Below are 25,883 nucleotides of genomic sequence, written 5' to 3' on the forward strand. Positions count from 1 at the left end.
GTGCCCATAAGATGCAGCCTCTCACCAGCCTTCCTGTGTCCAGATCAGAGCGGCCATCTCCTGCTGTGTCAGGGAGCTGGATTTTAATTGCTCGGGACGCAGTAACAATGTTCTGCCTCTTGTGATCACATCACACTGATTCAATGTCCCAGCATTGGATCAGTGTGCCGTCCGTCACAGGAGGCGGGACATTGTTACTACGGCCCAGGCAATTCAGCTCCCTGACACAGGGAGATCACTGCTCTGCAAGGAGAGGAGGAGGAGGGACAGGACCTTGACCTGCCAGAATGACACCCGCAATGGGCGGCGGCGCAGCTACTGCACATGCACATTTATCGGCACATTTTTTTCTTTTGGCATTATGCCGAAAAGACAATTTCTTTATCGTACATCACGGGACACAGAGCGGCATTCATTACTATATGGGTTATATGGAGTACCTTCAGGTGTAGACACTGGCAATCTCAAACAGGAAATGCCCCTCCCTATATAACCCCCTCCCATAGGAGGAGTACCTCAGTTTTTCCGCCAGTGTCTTAGGTGTTAGTCATGGTTTAGCTTGCCTCCACATCCTTGGGATTAGGTGAGCTACCGGTTCTGTCCAAAAAAGCCTCAGCGCTAAAGTGGTCAGTAACCGGACCCCAAACCCTTGGGGTATAGCCCATAATGCTTTTCTTTTTAGAGAGCTGGACCCTGGGCCCAGAACTTAGAAACCTTGGGTGCCTAATGTTTCTGTTGCCAGAGTGCTATATGGGCCCAGGACAGTGGATCCTTCATAGGAACCCAGGGCCTGAAGGTCTAGACATCCCCACCGAGATGGGGGAAGATTGGGCCTCTTGCTTGGCAAAGTCCTGCGGCATGGAGCAGGTAAGTGAGGGGAAAAACTTGCGGAACTTGGTTCTTAGCAGGTTTTTTCTGGGGGGTCACAGGGGATATGCCTAAAGTTATGCACTGCATCTGGCAAACTAGTCACATATCATAAAGATAGGATGGCTCTATATGTATTATTCCCCATAAGATGTGACCTCCCTTGTAGTGTTGGAAAAGCATTGAGTGGGGCCTGTGATATAAAAGTATATGTGTGTGTCAGAGAGCTGTGCTTACCTGCAAGCCTCCAGGCGATGCTCCATTCAGTCTTCCTCCTCACGGCCTGCAAAGCAGGCAAAACGCCGACCTCCTCATGGTTCCAGGCTGCAGGCTGCAGTTTGCTGGAGCAGAGAGGTCCCTTCCTCCCAACCCCACCCCCCCCCTGTCGGGAGGGGCATTTCCTGTTTGAGATTGCTGGGGGGGAAGGGCGGGTCAGTGGCTTAAGGAAGGGGCGGCCCTTCCTTGTTTGTTCCATATAGCTCATTCAATACTTTGGAACTGAGGAGGAAAGACCAGAACGGCAAGCACGGGGCGCCGAGGACACACAGTGGCCAGAAAGAATATTGCAGTCTTCAGAAAGACTGTTTTCAAGCCTAGGAATAGGCTGTTTCTTTTCCATCTCATAGTTTTTCTTGCAATACTACTCAGGGGGACAGAATGTTTTTTCTTTCCTAGATTTGAAAAAAAAAAAGATTTTTTTTTTTTTGAAAAAAAAAAAAAAAAAAAAGTGTCATCTAGGGGAGAGGAAGCATTTTTTATCCCCCAAACAGGTGTTTGGGCATTTAACTATTTATAAGTCCCAGGTACCAATAAGTAGCAGGTGTACCTCGGTATTGTACCATGGCATCAAAAAACAAGGGTACAAGAGGTGGGGATTTCCCCAGAGAGTCTGAGGTCTCGGACAATGCTATGCCGCTGCTTTCCCCACAGGGAGCCTTGGGGCCATCGGGATCTGGGGCTGGAGCTGACGCGGGTCAGTCCAACCCTAAGATGGTCACGGAGGAGGTATTACTCACCTCTTTAAAAGAGATGCAGAAAAGCATGGGTAAAATGATAGCCGCAGCTATGCGGGGCAGTAAGCGGAATAGATCTCCGTCGCCCGAGCGCGGACCCTCAGAAGAGGAGGTCCTTTCCTCAGGGGAATTGGACGACCTCTTGGACAAGGACCAAGTAGGTTCAGGGATCGAAGATCCGGATACAGAGGAGTCTGGGGCAGTCTCCCTGAGGGAGAGCTGGTGGATTCAAGGATTGTCGGACTTGGTCCATAGGGCATTCAACTTGCCAGTACCAGATCTCCAGGTATCGACGGTTTCAGCTTTGGGCTCACTGAGGGCGCCTCAAAGCAATGCTGTGTTTCCGATCCATCCTCTATTAGAGGGAGTTTTGTTCCAAGATTGGAACAAGCCAGATAAGATCTTCTTACCACCTAAGAAGTTCTCTGTCCTATATCCTATGGAAGAAAAATTTTCCAAAAGATGGGCTACTCCTGCAGTGGACGCAGCCATCTCATGTGTTAACAAATCGTTAACATGCCCTGTAGAAAACATACAGGTGTTCAAGGATCCAGTTGATAAGCGCTTGGAAGCACTACTTAAGAACTCCTTCACTACTGCAGGGGCAGTAGTACAGCCAGCTGTGGCTGCGATTGGGGTCGCTCAAGCATTATCGGATCAATTTAAGCAGATGCTTAAACTTATTCCTGCCCAGCAGGCAGAAGAATTTTCGGATGTCCCTAAGGCCATATGTTTTACGGTAGACGCAATCAAGGATTCTATCCAGCAAGCGTCACGTTTATCGTTATCCCTTATCCATATGAGAAGACTCTTATGGTTAAAAAGCTGGGAGGCTGAGCCCCCATGCAAGAAGCTCCTGGTAGGGTTCCCCTTCCATGGAGGACGACTCTTCGGAGAAGACCTAGATAAATACATTCAGACCATTTCAAACGGCAAGAGTACTCTCTTGCCAACTAAGAAGAAGGTTCAGGGGCCTGCGTTTAAACGACAGTATTCCCCTGGGCAGGGGCCCTCTAATGCCAAGCAGTATCGACGGCCTCCTGCAAAAGCAAACTTCGGCTTCAACAGCAAATCACAAGGACAGGCTGTTAGAGGCAAAAGGCAGTGGTTTCGCAAACCAGCAAAACCAGCCCCCAAGCCAACCTTATGAAGGGGCGCCCCCACCCACGAAGGTGGGGGGAAGGCTGCGACTCTTTTCAGAGATTTGGGAAGCCAGCATTCCCGACGAGTGGGTACGGTCTTCCGTGGCCACAGGCTACAAATTAGATTTCCTAAGGTTTCCTCCTCCTCATTTCCAGGAGTCGAGGATTCCAAACGATCCGCCTCGGATTCCGGCCAGTCCTGGAACAGGGGCTGGGTTTCTACTCCAACCTATTCATCATCCCCAATGGAGATGTCAGGCCAATTTTGGACCTAAAGATGGTAAATGCATATCTAAAGATCCGCTCATTTCGGATGGAATCCGTGCGGTCAGCAGCTGCCACACTCCAGAAGGACGACTTCATGGCGTCCATAGACATAAAGGATGCCTACCTTCATGTTCCAATTTATCAGCCACATCAAAGATATCTACGCTTCATGGTGGCTTCGCGTCACTTCCAATTCGTGGCGCTTCCCTTCGGGTTGGCTACGGCCCCCCGGGTGTTCACGAAGGTCCTAGCTCCGATCCTAGCCAAGCTAAGGATCCAAGGGGTCACGATCCTAGCATACCTGGACGACCTCCTAGTCATAGACCACTCGTCTCCCGGCTTGGAGCGAGCAGTGGCCCTCACGGTCCAATACCTCGAGAGGTTCGGCTGGGTCCTAAATCGAGAAAAGTCAGCTTTCCAGCCCACAAGGCAGTTGGAATATCTCGGCATGAGATTAGACACAGAACAACAAGGAGTGTTCCTACCTCTGAGGAAGGTAAAAGCCATCAAGGAATTAATCCTACTGGTTCTAAGCAAGAAAGAACCGACTATTCGCCTATGTATGAGGTTACTAGGCAAGATGGTGGCCACGTTCGAGGCGGTACCATACGCCCAGAGCCACACTCGCATCCTACAGGCAGCCATCCTGTCAGCATGGAGCAGAAGGCCACAGGCCTTGGATATCCCGTTGCCGCTCTTATCAAGAGTCCGACAAAGTCTGTGTTGGTGGTTAGACCCTCAGAATCTACTGAAGGGGAAGTCTTTCAGCCCAGTGGCTTGGAAGATAGTGACCACAGACGCCAGCCTGACGGGCTGGGGAGCAATTTTGGATGGTTGCACTCGCCAAGGTACTTGGGCAAAGCCAGAGAAGCAGTTGCCCATCAACATCTTGGAGCTCAGAGCTGCTCGACTAGCCCTCAGGGCTTGGACGTCAAAATTGCAGGGGTTCCCGGTGAGAATTCAATCAGACAATGCCACGGCCGTGGCATACATAAATCACCAAGGGGGAACCAGGAGTCAAGCCGCTCAGAGAGAGGTGAGCTTGATTCTCCTATGGGCAGAGGCGCATGTGCCCTGCATATCGGCAATATTCATTCCAGGAGTGGACAACTTTCAGGCGGACTTCTTAAGCCGCCAGACTCTATGGCCGGGGGAATGGTCTCTGCATCCACAAGTCTTTCAAGCACTCTGCCAAAGATGGGGAGTGCCGGACGTGGATATCATGGCATCGAGACTCAACAAGAAACTAGACAGGTTCATATCCCGCTCAAGGGATCCGATGGCCTGCGGAACCGATGCGTTGGTTTGCCCTTGGCATCAGTTCAAACTTCTTTATGCGTTTCCCCCGCTCCAGTTACTACCCCGCCTGCTGCGCAGGATCCGGGTGGAACACATACCAGTCATCCTGGTAGCTCCAGCATGGCCCAGAAGGGCATGGTACTCACTCATCCTAAAGATGGTAGTGGGAGACCCTTGGACTCTTCCTCTACGGCCAGACCTGCTATCGCAAGGTCCGATCCTCCACCCTGCCTTACGGCATCTAAATTTGACGGCCTGGAAGCTGAATCCCTGATTCTCAGGGGTAGAGGTCTGTCTCAGAAAGTAGTCTCTACCCTAATCAGAGCCAGGAAACCGGTCTCTAGGGTGATTTATTACAGGGTCTGGAAGGCCTATGTAGGCTGGTGTGAGTCCAAGCGATGGCTTTTCTCGCAAATTTACCATCGATAGAGTATTAAGTTTTCTCCAGCTAGGAGTGGATAAAGGATTGGCATTAAGCACAATCAAAGGACAGATTTCTGCTCTGTCAGTGTGGTTTCAGCGGCCGCTGGCCACCCACTCGCTGGTTAAGACCTTCCTTCAAGGGGTCTTACGTATTAGACCTCCAGTTAAATCCCCGCTTTGTCCGTGGGATTTAAATCTTGTTCTGTCAAGTTTACAGAAACAACCGTTTGAGCCGTTGGCTGAAATTCCTTTGGTTCTACTGACAAGGAAGTTAGTATTTTTGGTTGCCATAGTTTCCGCAAGAAGAGTTTCGGAGCTAGCGGCCTTATCCTGTAAGGAACCATATCTTGTTTTTCATAAGGACAGGGTCGTTCTCCGCCCTCATCCTTCCTTCCTACCGAAGGTCATATCCAGTTTTCATTTGAACCAGGATTTGGTATTACCATCCTTCTTCCCTAAACCTACTTCCAGAAAGGAAGGGTTGCTGCATACCTTGGATATTGTCAGGGCCATGAAGGCCTATCTTAAAGCTACAAAGAAGATCCGGAAAACAGATGTGCTGTTCATTCTACCGGAGGGGCCCAAGAAGGGGCAGGCAGCTGCAAAGTCCACCATTTCTAGGTGGATTAAGCAATTAATCACTCAGGCCTACGGCTTGAAAGGGTTGCCTCCTCCAGTATCATTAAAGGCTCATTCTACTAGAGCCATGGGCGCCTCCTGGGCAGCACACCACCAGATCTCTATGGCTCAAGTTTGCAAGGCGGCAACCCGGTCTTCTGTCCACACGTTTACAAAATTCTACAAGTTGGACGTAAGAAGGAATACTGATACTGCCTTCGGGCAGGCAGTGCTGCAGGCTGCAGTTTGAGACCCTCGGATTCCGGGGGCTCCTCTTTTTTGAGTTAAATTTAAAATTTAAAATTATTTTTCTCAACTAAGTTGGATTTATTATGATTTGAGTATTTCTCTAAATTAAATCCTTTTGTCTTGGAGATGTTCTCCCTCCCCTCATTGTAAGCATTGCTTTGGGACATCCCATATAGTAATGAATGCCGCTCTGTGTCCCGTGATGTACGATAAAGAAAAAGAGATTTTTAATACAGCTTACCTGTAAAATCTTTTTCTTGGAGTACATCACGGGACACAGAGCTCCCACCCCTCTTTTTTGAGGACCATTTTGGGAGGCATACTGCTTGCTACAAAACTGAGGTACTCCTCCTATGGGAGGGGGTTATATAGGGAGGGGCATTTCCTGTTTGAGATTGCCAGTGTCTACACCTGAAGGTACTCCATATAACCCATATAGTAATGAATGCCGCTCTGTGTCCCGTGATGTACTCCAAGAAAAAGATTTTACAGGTAAGCTGTATTAAAAATCTCTTTTTTCGGCAGCCTTGATTTCGGTGCATTCCTAGTTTTACTGCTCTGGGACCTTTAGTTCACATCTGTGCATAATTCTGTAGGAGAGGAAATGAGGCAGTTACAGGTGCAGGAAGAGTGTAAGGATTCTACTATGCTGCACAATAAATTAGAATTTTATTTTGCAGTTACAAAGCACCATAAATAGCAGAAGATTGAGGGCCAGTTCACACCATAGAAATGCAGTCCAGATGTGTTCCAGATGCTTTTCTACATACGCGTTTTTGACACGTTTCTAATATGTTCCAGTGCGTTTTTTTAATGCCGTCCAGTGCATTTCTTCCCCTTTTTTTCTTAACCTTATATAAGGACATGTGTGTTCCAATGTGTTTTTGGTGCATTTAAGTGCTTGCTGGTGCGTTTTTAATGTGTTTTACAACAGTCCAGTGCAGGAAAAATGCAGCATGTTCTACTTTTTTTTTGGAACTGGAACGCACTGGAACTGCAAGCTATGGTGTGAACTATGCCATTGAAAAACATATAACCTCATTTCCATTGGACTTCATGTGGTGTGGCCCTTAAAGGAGTTGTAAAGGAAAATGTTTTTTCACCTTAATGCAATCTATGCATTAAGGTGAAAAAACTTCACCTTAATGTATACACTGAAAAAACTTCAGTGTATACCGCCGCCTCCGTTTTACTTACCTGAGCGCCCGCAATTACTCACCACCATACGAGCGCTCTCGCATAACTGTGGTTAGTACTTGCGGGGAGGACCAGAGACAGCCGCCGAGGGACCCCAGAAGACGTGGATCCGGGCCACTCTGTGGGAAACGAACTGCACAAAGGAGGTAAGTATATGTTTGTTATTTTAAATGAACATTTTTTTTTCCTTTACTAACACTTTAAATGAAAAGGCAGTTTGAGTAACTGAGTTTGAGTAAAAATTACAAAATAACTTGTATGACAGTTATATATGTTTTATCAATTAAAAAACAGTTAAATAGAATCCTGATGAATCCCCTTGTGTAGAATGTGTTAACCTTATTAATATTGTTTATTGTGAATCTCTTTGTAGGATGTGAATGAACAGAACTGTATGGACTACACTAAACTCTATGAGCCTGGTCAGCTGAATCTATTATTCAACAAGCGAAGATTTTTTATATGTGTATTGCATGGGATTTACACCTCTTTTGCCCTGTTCTTTATACCTTTTGGTGCATTTTTTAATACGGCCGGAGAGGATGGAAAACACATAGCAGACTATCAGTCTTTTGCCGTCACTGTTGCTACAAGCCTGGTAATAGTGGTCAGCGTCCAGGTAATGGATTTTGTATTTTTTTGTTTTTGCGAAAGCAGATCAAATGGTTCCTGCCTCTTAATGCAGAGTTCCGCCCCAATTTTTTTTTTTAAATGTCAACAGCTACAAAAACTACAGCTGCTGACTTTTAAAATATGGTTAATCTGTTGAGGAAAATAAAAAGATTTATCAAAAAAAAAATATGGACACTTACCTGTCCAGGGCGCTCGCGATGTCAGTACATGAAGCCGGATCTGTCTCTCGGGTGGAGGCGCCGCCATCTTCGGTATGGGAATCAGGAAGTGAAGCCTTTGCGGCTTTACAGCCTGTTTCCCTACTGCGCATGCGCAAGTCGCGATGCGCGTCCTCACTGGTCCCTGCTGTCTTCTGGGACATGTGTGTCTCCCAGAAGACAGCAGGGGGGACGGAGGAGGGACCAGACATCTGCAGATACTGTGGCTATCTATGCCTGAAGTGGGAGCAAATACCTGGCTTAGACAGGTATCTGCTTCCCCCCCCCCCTGAAAGGTGCCAAATGTGACACTGGAGGGAGGAGGATTCCAAAAAGCGGGAGTTCCTGTAAGGCCCCATACTCACGACCAAACATGTCTGCTGAAACTGGCCCGCAGGCCAGTTTCAGCAGACATGTTTGGTCGTGTGTGGGCGCGAGCGGGCCGAATTCCAGCAAACATTTGCCCGCCGGGCCTTTTCCCAGCAGACAAATATTCCTGGACTTGTTTTAAAACAGTCCGCTGGAATTCTGCCCGCTCGGACATGTACGGTCGTCAGTACAGACCTACCGTACATGTCCAGGCGCCCGCCGTCCCTCGCATGCGTCGAATGACTTCGACGCATGCGTGGAAGCATTTTAAAGGCGGGCCGCCCACGTCGCCGCGTCATTGTCGCGGCGACACCGCGTCATCGACGCGGCGACACCGCGGACACGCCCCGCGTATTGTTTACGCGCGGACTTCTGTACGATGGTGTGTACAACCATCGTACAGAAGCCCTCTGGCAGACATGTATGGTGAAAACGGTCCGACGGACCGCTTTCACCATACATGTTTGTCCGTGTGTACCCGGCCTAACAGCTAGCAGGAGCAGAGGTATTCAAACTGTAAATGAGAAGTGTCCATTTCCATGACTTCTTTTAAATTCCAAGTCCTGCCTACCCAAAGCAAATTATTCTACAACTTGTTATAATATATTAATTTTGTTTGTATATATATATTGTTTGTTTTTTAAAGCCCATCTCAGGGCAGAACTGAAAATGTGTCCTTGTTATGGTTGCCTTGAACAACTATGCTTCCATTGCTGTGATAACTTTGTATGAGGCATATTAAAAAATAATTATTGAGAGTTTCTGTGTTGCAGATTGGCCTGGACACCAGCTACTGGACCGCTATTAACCATTTCTATATCTGGGGCAGCCTTGCTGTGTACTTTTCTATCTTATTTGCCATGCACGGAGATGGGATCTTTGATATTTTCCCCAGTCACTTTCCATTTGTGGGTAAGTGTACTTTGTTTTTGTATGTTTAATTAACACACTTTCCAGTATAACTTGTTAGCAAACAAAAACAATGGGGGTTATTTACGAAAGTCAAATCCACTTTGCACTTGAAATTGCATTGAAAGTGCACTAACTGTAGATCTGATGGGGGACATGCAACGAAAATAAAAAACAGCATTTTAGCTTGCACACGATTAGATAATAAAATCAGCAGAGCTTACCCTCATTTCAGATCTACCCCTTAGATTTGCAGCGACTGCACTTCCAAGTGCATTTTCAAGTGCACTTTGCACTTGTAGTTCAAAGTGGATTTGCCTTTCGTAAATAACCCCCATTGTTTCACTGATATAAGCATACATCAGGCAGGAGTTTGCAATGATTTAACTATGAACAGTTTTAAAGTAAGCAGCTTATAATAACACTGTACATGTGCATCACTACAGATGTATTCCAAATCATTACATGTTGTTGATAGGTTCTGTCCTTCCTCTGTTTGTGGCTGTTTTCTTGCTCCCATGTCAATTTCATTGACAACAAAAATCATACTTTTGTTATTTTTGGTTTGACGTAGAAATTTATGTTTCTTGTAAAGTTGCAACGTTTTATTTAGTTGAAAATGTGTGCAGGCTGGAATGGGAATTTATGCTAGCAAACTTATCCCATATAGGATTTGGTCCAAGTATGCTCAGGTGGATAGGGGCTCTTTATTCGGACCCCTCTGCTCAGGTGAGGGTGAATGGCACCCTCTCGGACAGCTTTTCACTTGGTAATGGGACCCGGCAGGGGTGTCCGCTTTCGCCTCTCCTATTCGTCCTATCATTGGAGCCTTTACTGGAAACAATACGGATGAATCAGGAAATAGAAGGGATAAAACTGGAGAGAAGGGAGCATAAGATATCCGCATTCGCGGATGACATGATGCTATTCGTATCTAACCCCAGGGAGACACTGCCTAAAATAATGTTGGAATATGAACAGTATGGTGAGATTTCTAATCTCAAAATTAATAAAGATAAAACGGAGATACTAAGTATATCATTAAGCCCACAGGATCGTAGGGAACTTGAGGGGCTCTATCCATTTAAATGGAAGCAGAGGAGGATGAAATATTTAGGTATATACTTGTCCAGCATGGAAAGATATTTCTATGAAGACAATTATATACTATTATTGAACAAAGTAAAATCAGATTTAAAAGGATATAGTATAGATAGAGTATCATGGTGGGGAAGGGTGAGTACTATAAAAATGATGATTTTGCCGAAAGTTCTTTATATTTTTCAAACACTTCCGATAAAAATTCCAGAAATATATTTTAAAATCTTGTAAAAGATAATAGGAGGTTTCATATGGAGGGGAAAAAAGCCGCGTATAGCAGTGGAGACTCTGATTAGACCTAAAGAGGAAGGAGGAATACAGCTGCCGGACTTCAGAAGGTACTATGAGGCGGCGGTATTGAGGAGGATTACAGATTGGGCGCAGGGTGAGGGTGGAAGCAAAAAAAAGTGGGTAGAAGTTGAAGAAAGTCTAAGTAAAAAAGAGCTGGGAAATATAATATGGGTACCGAGGCAATATAGAGGACTACCCCTGGATATTCCTGTAATAACAAAAGAAACTTTTAGAATATGGGATAAGGTTTGTAAGAAAAATAAATTGCCCTATAATAAGGTACGGACTTCTTCCCGCCTGGCAAGGAGGGGGGATTGTACCGGAGGTGGGCAACCTCAGACACTCTAAGATTGAAGGATATAATAAAAGGAAATGAAGTGTGTTCGGTGGGAGAACTCCAAGAGAAATATGGACAGTACCCAGGAGATAGGTGGAGACACAGACAAGTCCAACATTTTGTTGGCACTCTGTCGAAGCCCTTGCGAGCTATGAATGAACTAAATCAATGGGAAAAACTTATGACCCAAGGAGAACCTGGGAAAGGGGGAATATCAAGTTTCTACAAGATGTTGACAACCAAGATAGAGCTAGGGAAATTGAAAATAATAGAAAGTTGGGAAACAGAACTTAATCAAACCATATCCAATAAGAAGAAGAGACAGGTACTAGAATACGTCCAGGCTACAACGATGGATGCAAAAGTAAAAGAAACCAATTATAAGCTACTTACTAAATGGTACTACGTGCCAATTAAATTGCACAGAATGAATAGTGAGGCCTCCCCCTTATGCTGGAGAGAGTGCGGGATGGAGGGAACTCATGCCCACATATGGTGGCAATGCCCCCTCATACAGGTATATTGGCGGGAGATACTAGGACTGATAAAAAAAATCAGTGGATATGAGATAAGATATGATCCATGGGAATGTTTGTTTCACACTACGAGTATGTCCAGGAAAAAGTATAGAGGTTCCTTGGTCCCGTTCCTACTGAACGGAGCCAAGGCACTAATACCTAGGAACTGGAGGGAAAAAAAGAGTACCCTCGATAGGGGAATGGCTCCAAGAAATTGATAAAATGAAAGTGATGGAGGAGCTGTGGTCCTTTCAGGTAGAGTCTGGGCCAAGATATGAAATGACCTGGAGGAGATGGAGGGATTTCAGAGCTAGGGGGCGGGAGGGGGGAGATGAGGGAGGAGAGAGTGGAGGGGAATAGAGGAGACCGTTGGTGGGAATCCTTCTAGAGTCCCCCCCCCTCTCGCTTGTTTTTCCTCTTTTTTTTTCCTATTGGTGGTGGGGGTTTATATCTCAAAACGTGGGTAATGTGCACAATAGGGGAAAATTATAGCCCCTATAATAGAATGTCCTTTTTGCCTCTATTTTCTTTTTTTCCTCACAATATAGGGGTAATTGTTTTATTCCCCCTCTGACTATGTTGTCTCTGGGTTGTTTTTTTTTCTATTCTCCTCCCCTCTTATTTTTGTACACTCAAGTAAATACACAATAAGGGGAATTAACCCCTACATTTTTCACTATATTTTAGATGGACTCAGTGTTTTTCTTCTTTTTTTCTCACAATTCCCTCTTGTTTTTGTATACTCAAGTAAATACACAATAAGGGGAATTAACCCCTACATTTCTCACTATATTCTAGTAGGACTTAGTGTTTTTCTTTTTTTTTTTTTTTTTTTTCTCACAACACAGGGGAAAGTGTCGTTTTTTCCTTTTTCTTTCCCTTCTACAATATAGGAGACATTGTTTTTAGTTTTATTCTCCTTCTTATGGGGTAGTTTTATTTTTTTTTATTTTTCTCTCTTGGTATTATATAGGAAAATATAAAGAGAGAAGGAAATATATATTTCTTTTCCATATAGATGGATATATAATTTCCCTTTTTTTTTTCCTCTCTCTCTTACCCTCTCTCTCTCTCTCTCTCTCTCCTCTCTCTCTCTCTCTCTCTCTTTTTTATATGTCCTCCCCCCCTCCACTCACTGTGGGTAGGTATAGGTAGTGTGGCCCTATCCCTGGGTATCTCCCATGGAGAGTGGAAAGGGAAGGATCGGCCCTGGGGTGGAATGTGATGGAGAAATCCAGGAGTAGTACGTAGTATTGGTAGAAGAAGATACAGTTTTCATATTTCTTCAATGTAAGGGGTACATATTGAGACCATATATGTCAGTCTGTATATTGATTTTATGTTGTATTAATTGTACTGTTTTGTAAAAAAATGAATAAAAGATTTTGGAAAAAAAAAAAAAAAAAAAGAAAATGTGTGCATCTACAAGCCTAACAAAACGGAAGTAGTACATTATCAACAGGAAGAATCTTGCATGTGGATACATATAAAGCAAATATTTACCCTACACATTTATGGACGTCAACTTTCTTCTAGCCAAATGAAAGATACTTGTCGCTGCTAGTGAATAAAAAATAAATTAAATAAAACATAAAGTGTAGCGCTAATTATAAGTGAGATAAAGGATTGGGTATATTAATAATTAACCAATCATTGAAAAGTGTCCGTATGAAACACATTAAAGTAGTCCATAAAAAACTGTGAAAAAATGTATAATAAATGAATCCTCAAAATTCAGTTCACAGTGGATAAATGTGCAAAATAAACTTCAATAAAGAAATGGTAATAGATCTTCATAGGTAAAAAAGATGTATAAATCCAGCACCGAAATGAATGGAGGCTTACCAGAAGCTGTGGACCCAGAATAGGCATATACCTAGTGGGTCATTTGCGCTTTAAAGTTGATGATACCAGCGAGGAGGTGAAGTCCAACACAGGATCAGGTGAAAGTCGGTTCAGAAGCACCTTGTATTAGGTTGTAGACTTGGGTCCATATGGAGGTTCAAACACTCAATACAACGGAAGTTAGAAAAAAGAAGGCAAAAATGCACATAGTGTAAATCCGTTTAAAAGTTTACTTGATAGCAAAATCAAAAAATGGGTTACACTCACATTTTCAGCATTGGTAACAGGCATGTAACAAAGAGCAGTATTGTCAGCAAATTCCCGACATGTTTCAATAAAAAATAAATTGGCAGCAGCTTAACTGTGATAGACTCTCCATTTAAACAATCAAATATATAAAATATAATAAACGTTTTAGTGGAAAATATATATTATATAAAGTGTAACTGTTTATAATAATGCTTTATAATAAAAAAATGTTTTAGTAAAAACTAGTTGTAGCAAGTATAAATATGTTTCAAAAAGGTATTTTTTATGCACTCAAAGTTGATATTTGCCATTATTTTACCGATGAACTAAATGAATTGTTACTTCTGTATTTATTAACAGGAAATGCTAGAAATTCTCTAAGTAACAAAAGCGTTTGGCTTGTGATATTCCTGACCACTGTGATTTGTGTCATGCCTGTGTTGACTTATCGATTCTTGAAAGTAGATCTGAGTCCTACACTAAGTGATAAGGTAATGCAGCATAGATGTCTTCTACAAAAATGTGATGATCAATTCCCTAGATAGCAGAATTTATTTAAACTATGTGCTCTTTGGCTACAGATGTACTGCTTAAGTACCAGGTCCCTGACAGTACCATAGAAAAAATGTTTGGGATTCCCTTGAATGTATGTTCTCATGCAATGGCTTCTATCTGGAAAAAACAGTGACTCTGAAAGATGAAATTTTTCACTTGGGGTCCCAGAACAAATGCATACTTGCAAGCTATGAATATTTACAAAAGCATTGCATGTTTTATAAAAAGGTATGGCTATATTTGGGTCCCATAACTACAATGCTGTGATGGTTGAGCTGCTTGAACAATGCTATTGTCACGTACCTGGTTCATGAGCCTGACGTGTAGAGGAGGGCCTCTCGTACCACACCGGCTTGTGGGTCACTGAAGGTGAGACAGAAGCCACAGAAGCATGTGGCGTAGGAGTGCCTGAGATCAGTGCTGTAGTCTGTATGGCTCGTGGACGGATGTGCAGCAGGCAGGCAGGTTGTCCGTGGATAGATGTGCAGCAGGCAGGCTAGTGGTAGTTAGGCAGACCAGGGCCATAGCAGGCTGGGATTGCAGCTGAAGCAGGATCCAGATGCGGATTGCAGAGCAGGGCCGTGACAGGCTGGATGAGCAGATGCAGGGTCAGGCAAGCCGGGTTGGTAATGTTCAGGCAGATAAACAGAGCAGCAGGCAGAAGAGGAGTCCAAAACAAGCCAGGGTCAGGGTATCAAGCAGACAGCGTTGGTGAGAACAAGCCAGATCACGATCAGAGGTCAGCACAGGTAACAGGTCAGAACACACAAAAGCTGCAGACCAAACGACAATGAGTCTATGCAGAAGCTCAGTTTAAATAGCCCGCCTGGTGTACGCCGATGCATTAATGCGCATGTGCGTACACTGATTAGCCAATGTGCTAGTGCACATGCGCGTACATTGAGAACCTCTAAGTGTACTGCAGACCTGTCTTTCCTGACAGCTATGATTGTGGTTGGTTTGTAAGCATAAAAGCTGACAAACATGTGGTCCCAAAGCAGAGTCTGTCATCTTCTGTTTTTTGTGGAAGATTGTCCAGAATCTGGAAAACATGAATTATCTATGGTCACCAGTTGAGAAATTGTGCCCAAGAGGAATAGCACATTGACAACTGGAGATTCCAAAACAGTGGCACACTGACACTTGGGGTTCTAGAACAAGGGCACCATGACTGCTGGGTACTAGTACAGTGATGCTCTAATGCATTAATTCCACCTGAAAGGCAATTGCTTATCACTGTTATCCACAGCAGATCTCTAACCAATAACATTGGGGTGGATTTACTAATGGCAAATCCACTTTGCACTACAAGTGCAGTCACTGTAGATCTGAGGGGAAGATCTGAAATGAGGGGAAGCTCTGCTGATTTTATCATGCAATCATGTGCAAGCAAAAATGCTGTTTTTTATTTTCCTTGCATGTCCCCCTCGGATTCCACAGCGACTGCACTTCCAAGTGCACTTGCAATGCAAAGTTGATTTGCCTTTAGTAAATAAACTCTATTGTCTTTTGCATAATTTGTGAGTGTTTAATGCGCTTTTTTTTATAGGGTACCAGGAAAAGCAGTTTTACCCCACTTCCCTAGAAACCTGCTCTCTAATCTTCTTCTTTATGCTCCAGTTTGGGGACTCTCCCTCAGTATCCTTGCATACTATGCAAGTCTATAGGCTCTGCATTGTACTTTATGGCATCAAAGGGCATGCAAAGTCTGGAGCATAAGGAGAAGAGGCTGCAGGTGTGGTCTTACAATCATAAGGGAGCAGAGGAGCAGGTAGGAAACTTTGCATTTTCTGCTGTACTAGACAATAATAAGCATTTAGTCCAGGCAGTCTGGGGCATTCCCACTACAAGGGAGGATTTTTGTGACAGGCAGAGAGATCCAAGCATGCAGCATCTAGCTCTCCTGTTCTATGTGCTAGGTCTGTCACAGCAATGGCAGAACAGAGAACTGATTGCTCCTAATTTTTTAAGAGCTGTGCACCACTATTTGTTAGTCCCCTCCTCTGTTTTTAGGAACTGCTAAAGCATTTCAAAGTGAAAAGTTTTTTCAGGAGAATGAGGCCAATAAGGTGCATGCCATTTAATGTAGCAAATGTGTCTGTTTTTCTCACTGATGACCCTTCTGTCTAGCAGGTACGGGGAAGGGGGGAATAGATTTGTTAGAGGGATCCCAATGCTGGAATTTTGTTTTTTTTACTTATTGATTGGCAACTTAGACACACAACAAATATATTTGGTGATATACATTCCAGTCTCAACTTACTAAGTGGAGATACACTTTAGGGTTTATTTACTAAAGCTAGAGAAGGCAAAATTAGTTACAATTGTGCATAGGAACCAATCGACTTTCTAACCTCAGCTTGCTCAATTAAGCTTTGGCAATAAAACCTGGAAGCTGATCGCATCTGGGTTAGAACATCATCCTTCTGGCATATCCTAACTAAAGTGTCTGAAGTACCACAAACTTCGGAAATAGATTCAAGCTTAGAGAAAGATATGAAAGTGGCCCTTCTTCAAAGAGCAAACAATGGGCTCTTCAGGCCTAACGGCATCAGAAGAGTGATTGTCCATTAACCCTCCTCTTGTGTTAGGGTCAGAACCGACCCGTTTTCAGGTTTTGAATGTCTATAAGTATCACATAAATTTGTTTATTGCATCAAGATTGTTTTACTTTGTCAGGAACCTCTATTTAAACAATGTAATAGACATTTTTTATTTTTCACTAAATTATAAAATACTGTGGTGAAAATTAAGACGTTTATGGTGTTAGGGTCAATTCTGACCCAGTTATAATATAGGATTATAGGACACTAATAAGTGCCAAAACTGAAATCATAAACACTCTCTCTGCTTAGTAACACTGACAGCCAATCACCTCTCAACCCTGTGAGCTGTAGTTAGGGAGGGGCCTATCTCTTTGTCTGCTTCTCTAAATAAAGTAAAGAAACATAGGACCAATACATTTATATTCTATTGAGGTTTATTTTACCATTTTTTAAATTTGAAAATGAGAGGTATGCTATCAAAAGAAAGGTCTAAGGGGTCACACCAAAAATATTAAAACCAATCTTTTTAAGGATAAAGAAGCCTAACAAGGTAACCAAGAGGTAAGAAACAAATTGGATGATAAATAATTAGTTCAGAGGGTATTTTATGGCTGATTTAAGACATGGGTCAAAACCGACCCGTTAACATCATGGATAGTAACAGAAAGCTAACATAAGAGGAGGGTTAAAGACATTCGCAGTGGTTCAGATCAGGTTAGTCAAGGGGCCTAGATGGCTAGGACAAATCCATCAATTGAGGACAAAGACCGCTTTACCAGACAGATTGCGCATCCATGGACGAAACTCAAAGGAGTCCATCCAGAACTAATATGTAAACTGCGATCTGGTCTATATTCAACACGTTGGGGGCCCATTTTAAAGTGGACCCACCGGCCTTAGCTACAATACATTTCAGTCGTTGGTAGGGATAGATCTAAGCCTCGACTTAAATACTTCTGCATTACCCACCCTTGTCTTCTTGTGATTGCTACATCCCATACGTATATGCTGTCATGCTTGTGTCAGGAAAGAGGAAAAATGTATACTTGATGGTAATTTTCCTTTCCTGATGCAAAGCGCAACAGCATAGGTCACTCTCTAAAGGGCTTCGCAGTGATGATAAGTTACGAGAATGCTGCCTGCAGGGAGGAGACTTACTTGTATGGTATAACCGGCCCTGGAATAGGACAGGGGGCGGAGCCTACCCATACGTATATGCTCTCATGCTCAAATCAGGAAAGAAAAATTACCGTCAGGTAAGTATAACATTTTCCTCTTTTTTTGCATTAAAGAATTGAAAAATGTATAATTGCCTAATTATAAAGTTGTAAAATAATGGCAATTAAAAAACTAAACAAAATTTCTGTTTAAGAAGAAGTCTTTCTTTTTAATGTCTCTGTTTTCCCTGTACCTAGCCTTAAATAGCACGTACTTTTATGTGTTGTCTAAGGCTAGCTTCCTGACTGGACAGGACACCTCCCTCATCCCACATGTCTGACTATGCAGCAGCATCATGAAAAACCAATTCGTTTAGATTGGCCACGCTTGCCTGAGACAAATGCCATTGCTAAAAATGCAACATAGGCAGTGTGTGTCAGCTGAAGCAGTGGTTATTAACCTCAGTCCTCAAGTACCTCAACAGGCCTTTTTTTGGGAATTTCTCTTAGATAAAATAGCTGTCCCAAATACCAAGTGCGAGATAAAGAAAAACCTGCAAACATGGTCTGTTGGGGGTACTTTGAGGACTGAAGTTGACAAGTTGACAACTGGTAAACTAAAGTATGCTCAGCTCATACACAGCAGAGTACAGTTACACCCAGTGTATCTTCTGCTCTACCCCTCTGCAGTATACTAGGAAAGTAGCCCAGACCAACTCACCAGTCATCAGCTAATCTAGAGAGAGAGAGATTAAAGTAGTAGCTGGCATTTGTAGTTGTGGCCTTGTGTTTTTGTAAATAACAACACTTCTCTGCAGTGTGCTGTCATTTACAGTAACAAAGGGCCAAATTCTCAAAAGAGATACGCAGGCGGAACTGCTGTTCAGCCTGCCTATCTCTGTGCCTAACTTTGGAAACGATCCTCAAAAGGCTTTTTCCAAAGTTAGGCAGAAGATCTGACATGTGTAAGACACTTACACGGTCAGATCTTAGGATGCAGTACCGCATCCGCCGCTGGGGGCATTTCTCATTGAAATGCCGCTTTGAGTATGCAAATGAGGACTTAAGCAGATCCACAAAGCTTTTCAGCATTGTGATTTCTGCGTAAGTTCCGATTTGCTTGCGCAAAACTAGGGCTGGTTTTACAATGTGGAAAGTTAGTCACACCATGTAAAAGCCCATTCAAGCGACGGCATTTGGTATGCATTCCCGAGGGAGAACTCCACTGCAATTTGTAAAATCAAAACCGGCATGGGTTCCCCCCCCAGGAGCATACCAGGCCCTTAGGTCTGGTATGGGTTGTAAGGAGACCCCCCCTACGCCGAAAAATCGACGTAGGGGGTCCCCCTACAATCCATACCAGACCCGTATCCAAAGCACGCTACCCGGCCGGCCAGGAATGGGAGTGGGGACGAGCGAGCGCCCCCCCCTCCTGAGCCGTACCAGGCCGCATGCCCTCAACATGGGGGGGTTGGGTGCTCTGGGGCAGGGGGGCGCACTGCGGGCCCCCCCACCCCAGAGCACCCTGTCCCCATGTTGATGAGGACAGGACCTCTTCCCGACAACCCTGGCCGTTGGTTGTCGGGGTCTGCGGGCGGGGGGCTTATCGGAATCTGGGAGTCCCCTCAAATAAGGGGGCCCCCAGATACCGGCCCCCCACCCTAAGTGAATGGATATGGGGTACATCGTACCCCTACCCATTCACCTGGAGGCAAAGTGATAGTTATTAAACACACAACACAAGGGTTTTTAAAATCATTTATTAGTCTGCTCCAGAGGCCCCCCCTGTCTTCTTTAGCTCTAATACCAGGGGGGGCTTCTTCTTCCACTCTCCGGGGGTCTTCTACGCTCTCCGGGGGTCTTCTCCGCTCTCCGGGGGTCTTCTCCGCTCTCGTGGGTACCTACCGGAGCATGATGGGACAGTGATGCCTATATAAATGGGATGCAAGGCGCGCTTCCATCATTGCAGTGAGAAGAGGCGACGTGTCAACATCGGAAGAAGGGAGGAGAAGAGAATAGAAGAAGATGACGTCACAGAAGACCGCGCTGGCTGCCTGCTAGTAATTGAGCTAACACACGAAGATAGCAGGCAGCCAGCGCTGAAGGAGAAGGCACCGGACAGCTGGAGAAGAACCGGGGTGCGCCGAGTCAATAGCGGAGAGCGGCGAAGATAGAAGAAGACCCCCGGAGAGCGGAGAAGACCCCCGGAGAGCGTAGAAGACCCCCGGAGAGTGGAAGAAGAAGCCCCCTGGTATTAGAGCTAAAGAAGACAGGGGGGCCTCCGGAGCAGACTAATAAATGATTTTAAAAACCCTTGTGTTGTGTGTTTAATAACTATCACTTTGCCTCCAGGTGAATGGGTAGGGGTACGATGTACCCCATATCCATTCACTTAGGGTGGGGGGCCGGTATCTGGGGGCCCCCTTATTTGAGGGGACTCCCAGATTCCGATAAGCCCCCCGCCCGCAGACCCCGACAACCAACGGCCAGGGTTGTCGGGAAGAGGTCCTGTCCTCATCAACATGGGGACAGGGTGCTCTGGGGTGGGGGGGCCCGCAGTGCGCCCCCCTGCCCCAGAGCACCCAACCCCCCCATGTTGAGGGCATGCGGCCTGGTACGGCTCAGGAGTGGGGGCGCTCGCTCGTCCCCACTCCTTTCCTGACCGGCCGGGTAGCGTGCTTTGGATACGGGTCTGGTATGGATTGTAGGGGGACCCCCTACGTCGATTTTTCGGCGTAGGGGGGGTCTCCTTACAACCCATACCAGACCTAAGGGCCTGGTATGCTCCTGGGGGGGGGGAACCCATGCCGTTTTTTTCTTTGAAAATTGGCATGGAGTTCTCCCTCAGGAATGCATGCCGAGCGACGCTGTCAATTTTTCTTTTTTTTTTTTGTTTTCCCGGCGCGTATTTTTTTTTTCACCCGTCGCAACTTTATTGTCCCGTCGCAATCCACAAAGCCCGGCGTAAATTACGTTCGCGCGCTGCACGTCGGGAAAATTACGTCACACGCATGCGCAGCACGGCCGGCGCGGGAGCGCGCCTCATTTAAATAGTAATCGCCCCCCGGAGAGGAGGACCGCCTTGCGACGGAAGCACTTAAGTTACACGGCGTGTAATTTCTAGGTAAGTGCTTTGTGGATCGGGCACTTAGGTAGAAATTTTAAGGCCGTGTAACTTAACTGCTGAAAGTTAAGTTAGGCAGCTTTTTTGAGAATTTGGCCCAAAGGGTGCTGAATTAGTACTCTATTGTCTTCTCTCCCTGGAATAGTTTTCAGCCTGGGATGGAGCTGCAGCCCAGACAAAATTTTTATTTTTTTTTGCAAACAGGAATAAGTACTATATGCATTTCTGGTGATAGTTCTTCTTTAAGGTCCCATTCATAACTGTGTGTGTTATTTGTATTTTAGATGTGATGCATTAAAAGCAGTCCTGCATGCTGCATCTTTGATGTGTTTTTTTTTTTTTTTTTATCAAAATTCATGTTCAATAGAGTTCAGTGGTAATGCACCCAAACACAATGCTCCAAAAATATACTGCATAGATGTGAACTGGTCCTAAAAGTTTAGGTTGGGCAAGCACTGTGGGTGTAGTTTTGAATTGGGAAGATTTAATACGTTTTTTTTTCTGTTTACTTTAAGGTTCGATATTTACAGCAGGCTAAGAAGAAACGGAAACCCCTGGCAAACCATATGCGCCGGGTACACAGAACTAGTTCCAGAAGATCAGGTTATGCTTTCGCTCACCAAGAAGGCTATGGTGAACTTATTACATCTGGTAAAAATATGCGTTTAAATGTCCCCCAATCCTCTTCAAGCTTAGCAAGAACAATGCTCAGTGGCAGCACAAGCTGGATAGAAAATTTACGAAAGAAAACTGCAGAGAATTTTAATACCTTCAGCAGTGACAAATCTACAAAACTATGAAGTTTGGATCTTGACTTTTTTTTAAAAACTTTAAGCTGTGGCCATATTTTTGCACTGTGTTTCTCCACACCAAAGGAGATAATTTATGTCTTCTAAAAGTGATTCATCTTGAATTTGCAAAGTTTTGCATTGTAAAATCATTTGACAACATCATTATGCTGTTTATGAAAATAATTTCTTCACACGCACCCCTACCTTTCCAAATATTGCTGAAGAGTCCCTGTAACTGAACATTGGTGGAACACCATACTGTGATAAAGAACAATAACATGGCACTGTAGACTTATTGGTTTTGACCAACAGCTGTTTAGACAAAGTTTTTACTGATTGTCCCATTCATTTGGGTTATGCTCATATATGCATCACAATATTTTGGAATTTTTTTAAGTTTGTAAATGTACACTAATGGTACACCTTTAGCTGGATTTTTTTTCTTTTGTAAAATGATTGTTATACGTTTTATTCCAAGTATCTAGCATACTCCAGAGAAGTATCTTAAATGTTTCAGACCTATAAAAATGTTATACTTTTTGGATGCAAGGTGATATTCTTCTCCCAGTCAATAACAAATTTAAAATGTATTTCTATAAAGCCGAATCCTTAGTTTATAGCTGACATAGGAGGATTTCCCTAGAAACAGAAGAGTTATGTATTTTCTGTAGCTTCTGTAGCTGCCTATTGTATTCGTATGTAAAATAGATATCCCTTTAGAGAGCAATATATATCTTTGGTATGGCCAGTGCTTAGTGTGCACTTAAATATAAAAGTATACATTTCAGGTTTGTTCCAGGTAGGAAAAAAAACATTCCTTATAATACAGGATGAATGTCTATTTTACATTTCAGCCTTTTAAGCATTATGAATGTAAGAACTGGTGCCGTAAATACGTTAGGTGTTTTAGTGGCTTAGGTTGAGCTGAATTTTTGTAGAACTAAGGACTTAACTGCTCTTTATTTTGATGTCTATTCCTTCTTAGTAGGGGAGAGGACTTACATAGACACCAATGATCTCAGTGAAATAACAGAATTCATCTACTCAGCCTTTGACAGATATTCGATAATGGCCAAATATGTAAAGTAGTGTATTTCTTCCTTCCTAAAGAGGAGGTCCAGCCCCCCCTAATAAAAAAACGTCAGTTACAAATACTGCAACTGCTGACATTTAATATTAGGACACTTACCTTGTCCAGGGAGGCTGCGATCTTTGAATCGGCTGCCGGGTGCAGCTGCTACGCTTTCTAATTGGTCCGATGGCGGAGGAAGGAGGAGGGGCCAAACTTCCGAGAGATGGCGCCGTGGCCCTGTGTCCCGGAAGTGGGGAATGGTACCTGTCTAAAACAGGTACCTATCCCCCCCCCCCTGAAAGGTGCCAAATCTGGCACTGGGAGGGAGGAGACAGATGTGTGGAAGTTCCACTTTTGAGTGTAACTCCGCTTTAACATCTCTTTTTGTCTGGTGTGCATTAGGATAGTTGGTCAGATACTGCATAGCAATTAATCGTTTATGCAAAGCCCTCTACCCCTCCTCCAGTTTGGGAGGTAAAATGCAATGAAACGAGCATGTATACATAACCTCTCATGGTACAAATACTTTTACTTGCTGTAAGATAAAACAAAGATCTTTAACTTCTTGGCTTGAATTTTGTTCTGATATCTCAACTTCTGTTGTCTGATTAGCATTTATAGTTGTAGATTGACTTTATGTGCACTTTGAATTTCTGGATTACCTGTGAATTTGTACCAATGAAGCCATGTACTCAGGGGAGATATCCATTTATACAATTTTACAGCTCTGTTCAAACTTCCCATCCTATCTGTTCTCATAAACACAAGAGTGCACTAGACAACTACATCGCCAGCCTTACATCTATCCAATCTAAGAATCTGTACCAAGTAGACTATTATAATCTTCACCATTTAGGCATGGTTGAGATTTGAATCTCAACGTTACTAATGATACTTATACCTGTAGGTTTTAGCCCTTTTCTAACCACCCATATTAATATCTCATTTGTGGAGCACCTACACACATTATGAATAGTGTACAAATCACCTGCTGTAGGCCTATACCCCCAATACTCATTGTAGCACTACATTCAGGATATCATTATCGTAAACAGCACTCACATAGTGATCACATTACAAAGCTAACGCAATACATTTTTTTCTAGTCCTAAAAGAGTGAAAAAATAAGGACAAGAAACGATTAAAGGCCATGTGATAAATTATTCTTCAGCTCCTACATTTATGAAGAACCTAGGCAATGAGATCTCCTAGTTGGAATTCCCTGCCCTGCCCTCGAGGTCAAGTAAGAAAGTTTTGGTTCCCATGCTGCTTTCTTTGTAATATAAAATAAATTGCAAGTCCGGTGGTGACCTCCTTATAATTGCTACCACACATTGATGGAAGCCAGAGTTGCTGAAGTCACCAAATAATACCAGTGGGATGATTCAGCCTGACAGCATAAATCCAAAATGTAAATATCAGTCTCAGGTGAACCGATCCTATAAAAAATACTAAGAGGAGAATGGCTTTTTAGCATTGAACCATTTCCATTTATGTTGTGTTCTTCACTTTTGCCTTTTTGTTCCTTTACTCAAATGTGCTCTATTGAACCCTCTAGCTTTGGATCCTGTTCTCGGGCTGACTACGTATGTATTCAGGATGCTCTAGAGGCAGAATAATAATCCTACTCATAGTACATCCCACTTAGGAAACGTGGGATCCTAGAGTAACGTCGTCGTCGGTAATTTAGCTAAAACAGCGGCAAAAGCTCATCCTGCAAGACACCAAAGTAATTATCTTTCCAGTCAGATCTCCAAAACTTGTTATGCTTTGTTTATTTGCATACTAGAAAGAGGGTGTTGTCTTTCACTTTTTCACCCTAGGATTGTTAACCATCTGCTCCAGCTATGCACAAACACCTGGATCTGCAATACATTTGGGCAAGAACTGACTCTGAATGGTCCAGTTCATATAAAACAAAGTAACTGATTATTCTTATGTTGTGCTACGTCAAACCACATCTTTTTATTGCTTGCAATGTTTGGTTGCTAGACGACAGCTGAAAAATCCTTATTATGCTGGGAAACAAATAAGCTTTATTACGTTGAACAGTTTGTACTGTCTTTGACTTGTTTGCTTATTGTCTTTATTTTGTTTTAATGTTTGGAAAACACAATCCTGATAGGGTATGCTATGTTTTGTATTTACAGAAGCAAAAATGCTATTTGAGGTATAAATATATGTATACAGTAAATATATATTTAGAATTGTCAAGCTTTATTATTTTGGGTACTTGTATAGATTAGTTTAGATTTCTATAAATCGTATGGCTTTTGTTTTGTGCAATAGAGACATTTACAAATCTGTCTGTGCGCATGATGTCATACCAAAGAGTTTGCGCTCTTTTGTAATATTATAAGGTTTACATATGTACATAGTGTTCCATAATTTATTCAAGCTCTTTATATACAAAATATTTTCTATAAATATACAGTTTCTAAGTAGTCCTATGCATTCTGTGTGTTTTTTTTAAATCAGAAATTATGATTAAAGTAAACCTGTCATGAAAGAAATATGGCAGCTGCCAGTGCTGACTATAGAAGTTACTAGCCCCCTGGCTAAGTTCCGGGTCAATAGGTTACTAACTTGGAGGAAGTTAGTAGTTCTGATCTGTATACTTGTTCCAGGTCAGTGTCTAAGTAGTAAAGCCATAGAATTAGGTTGACAGCAAGGGAAATAAAAATGCATAAGAAAAAAAAACTCAACCGTCAGAACTCCTATGTTTCTGCTATGATGGGTTTACTTTTACAATGCATTAAGTTACATTAAGGAATCGGCATTATAATACTCAAGGGATTTGGCGCACAAGCTTTTACAAAGCTATTTATTTATGTTACCGTGAGGTGTAACGGTGTTCATTTCTGATCTCTGCCTAGGTTGGTGTCCAGAGCTATTTTGGTGAGCTTTATATAGTCTAATACATCAGTTAAAATATACACATCTACTTCATGGTATAAAGACAGCCAAAATCACAGAACAAAGCCAAACATAAAATTTCACTTATTCCTGTTTACCGACCACTTTGAAAGGTGCCCTAAGTGGACATTAGAAAAGTGTAGAAGGGGGTGAGCAAGTTCAATCACTACCAGCTTGATTAAAACAGCCTAGCATTCA

At 43.5% G+C, this 25,883-nt stretch overlaps 1 protein-coding gene across 1 annotated transcript in view; it reads left to right on the forward strand.

Moving 5' to 3' along the window:
- The window catches only part of ATP8B4 (ATPase phospholipid transporting 8B4 (putative)), a 381,682-nt gene extending 356,469 nt beyond the window's left edge, over nucleotides 1-25,213 (forward strand). Inside the window, 4 exon segments of the mRNA XM_040342626.1 lie at nucleotides 7,449-7,694; nucleotides 9,048-9,186; nucleotides 13,885-14,015; nucleotides 21,422-25,213. Coding sequence (XP_040198560.1) covers nucleotides 7,449-7,694; nucleotides 9,048-9,186; nucleotides 13,885-14,015; nucleotides 21,422-21,706 — 801 coding nt within the window. The 3' untranslated portion in view covers nucleotides 21,707-25,213.
- Nucleotides 25,214-25,883: the final 670 nt, after the last annotated feature.

Source organism: Rana temporaria, chromosome 3 (genome assembly GCF_905171775.1).
Source record: "Rana temporaria chromosome 3, aRanTem1.1, whole genome shotgun sequence".
NCBI classification, from domain to species: domain Eukaryota; kingdom Metazoa; phylum Chordata; class Amphibia; order Anura; family Ranidae; genus Rana; species Rana temporaria.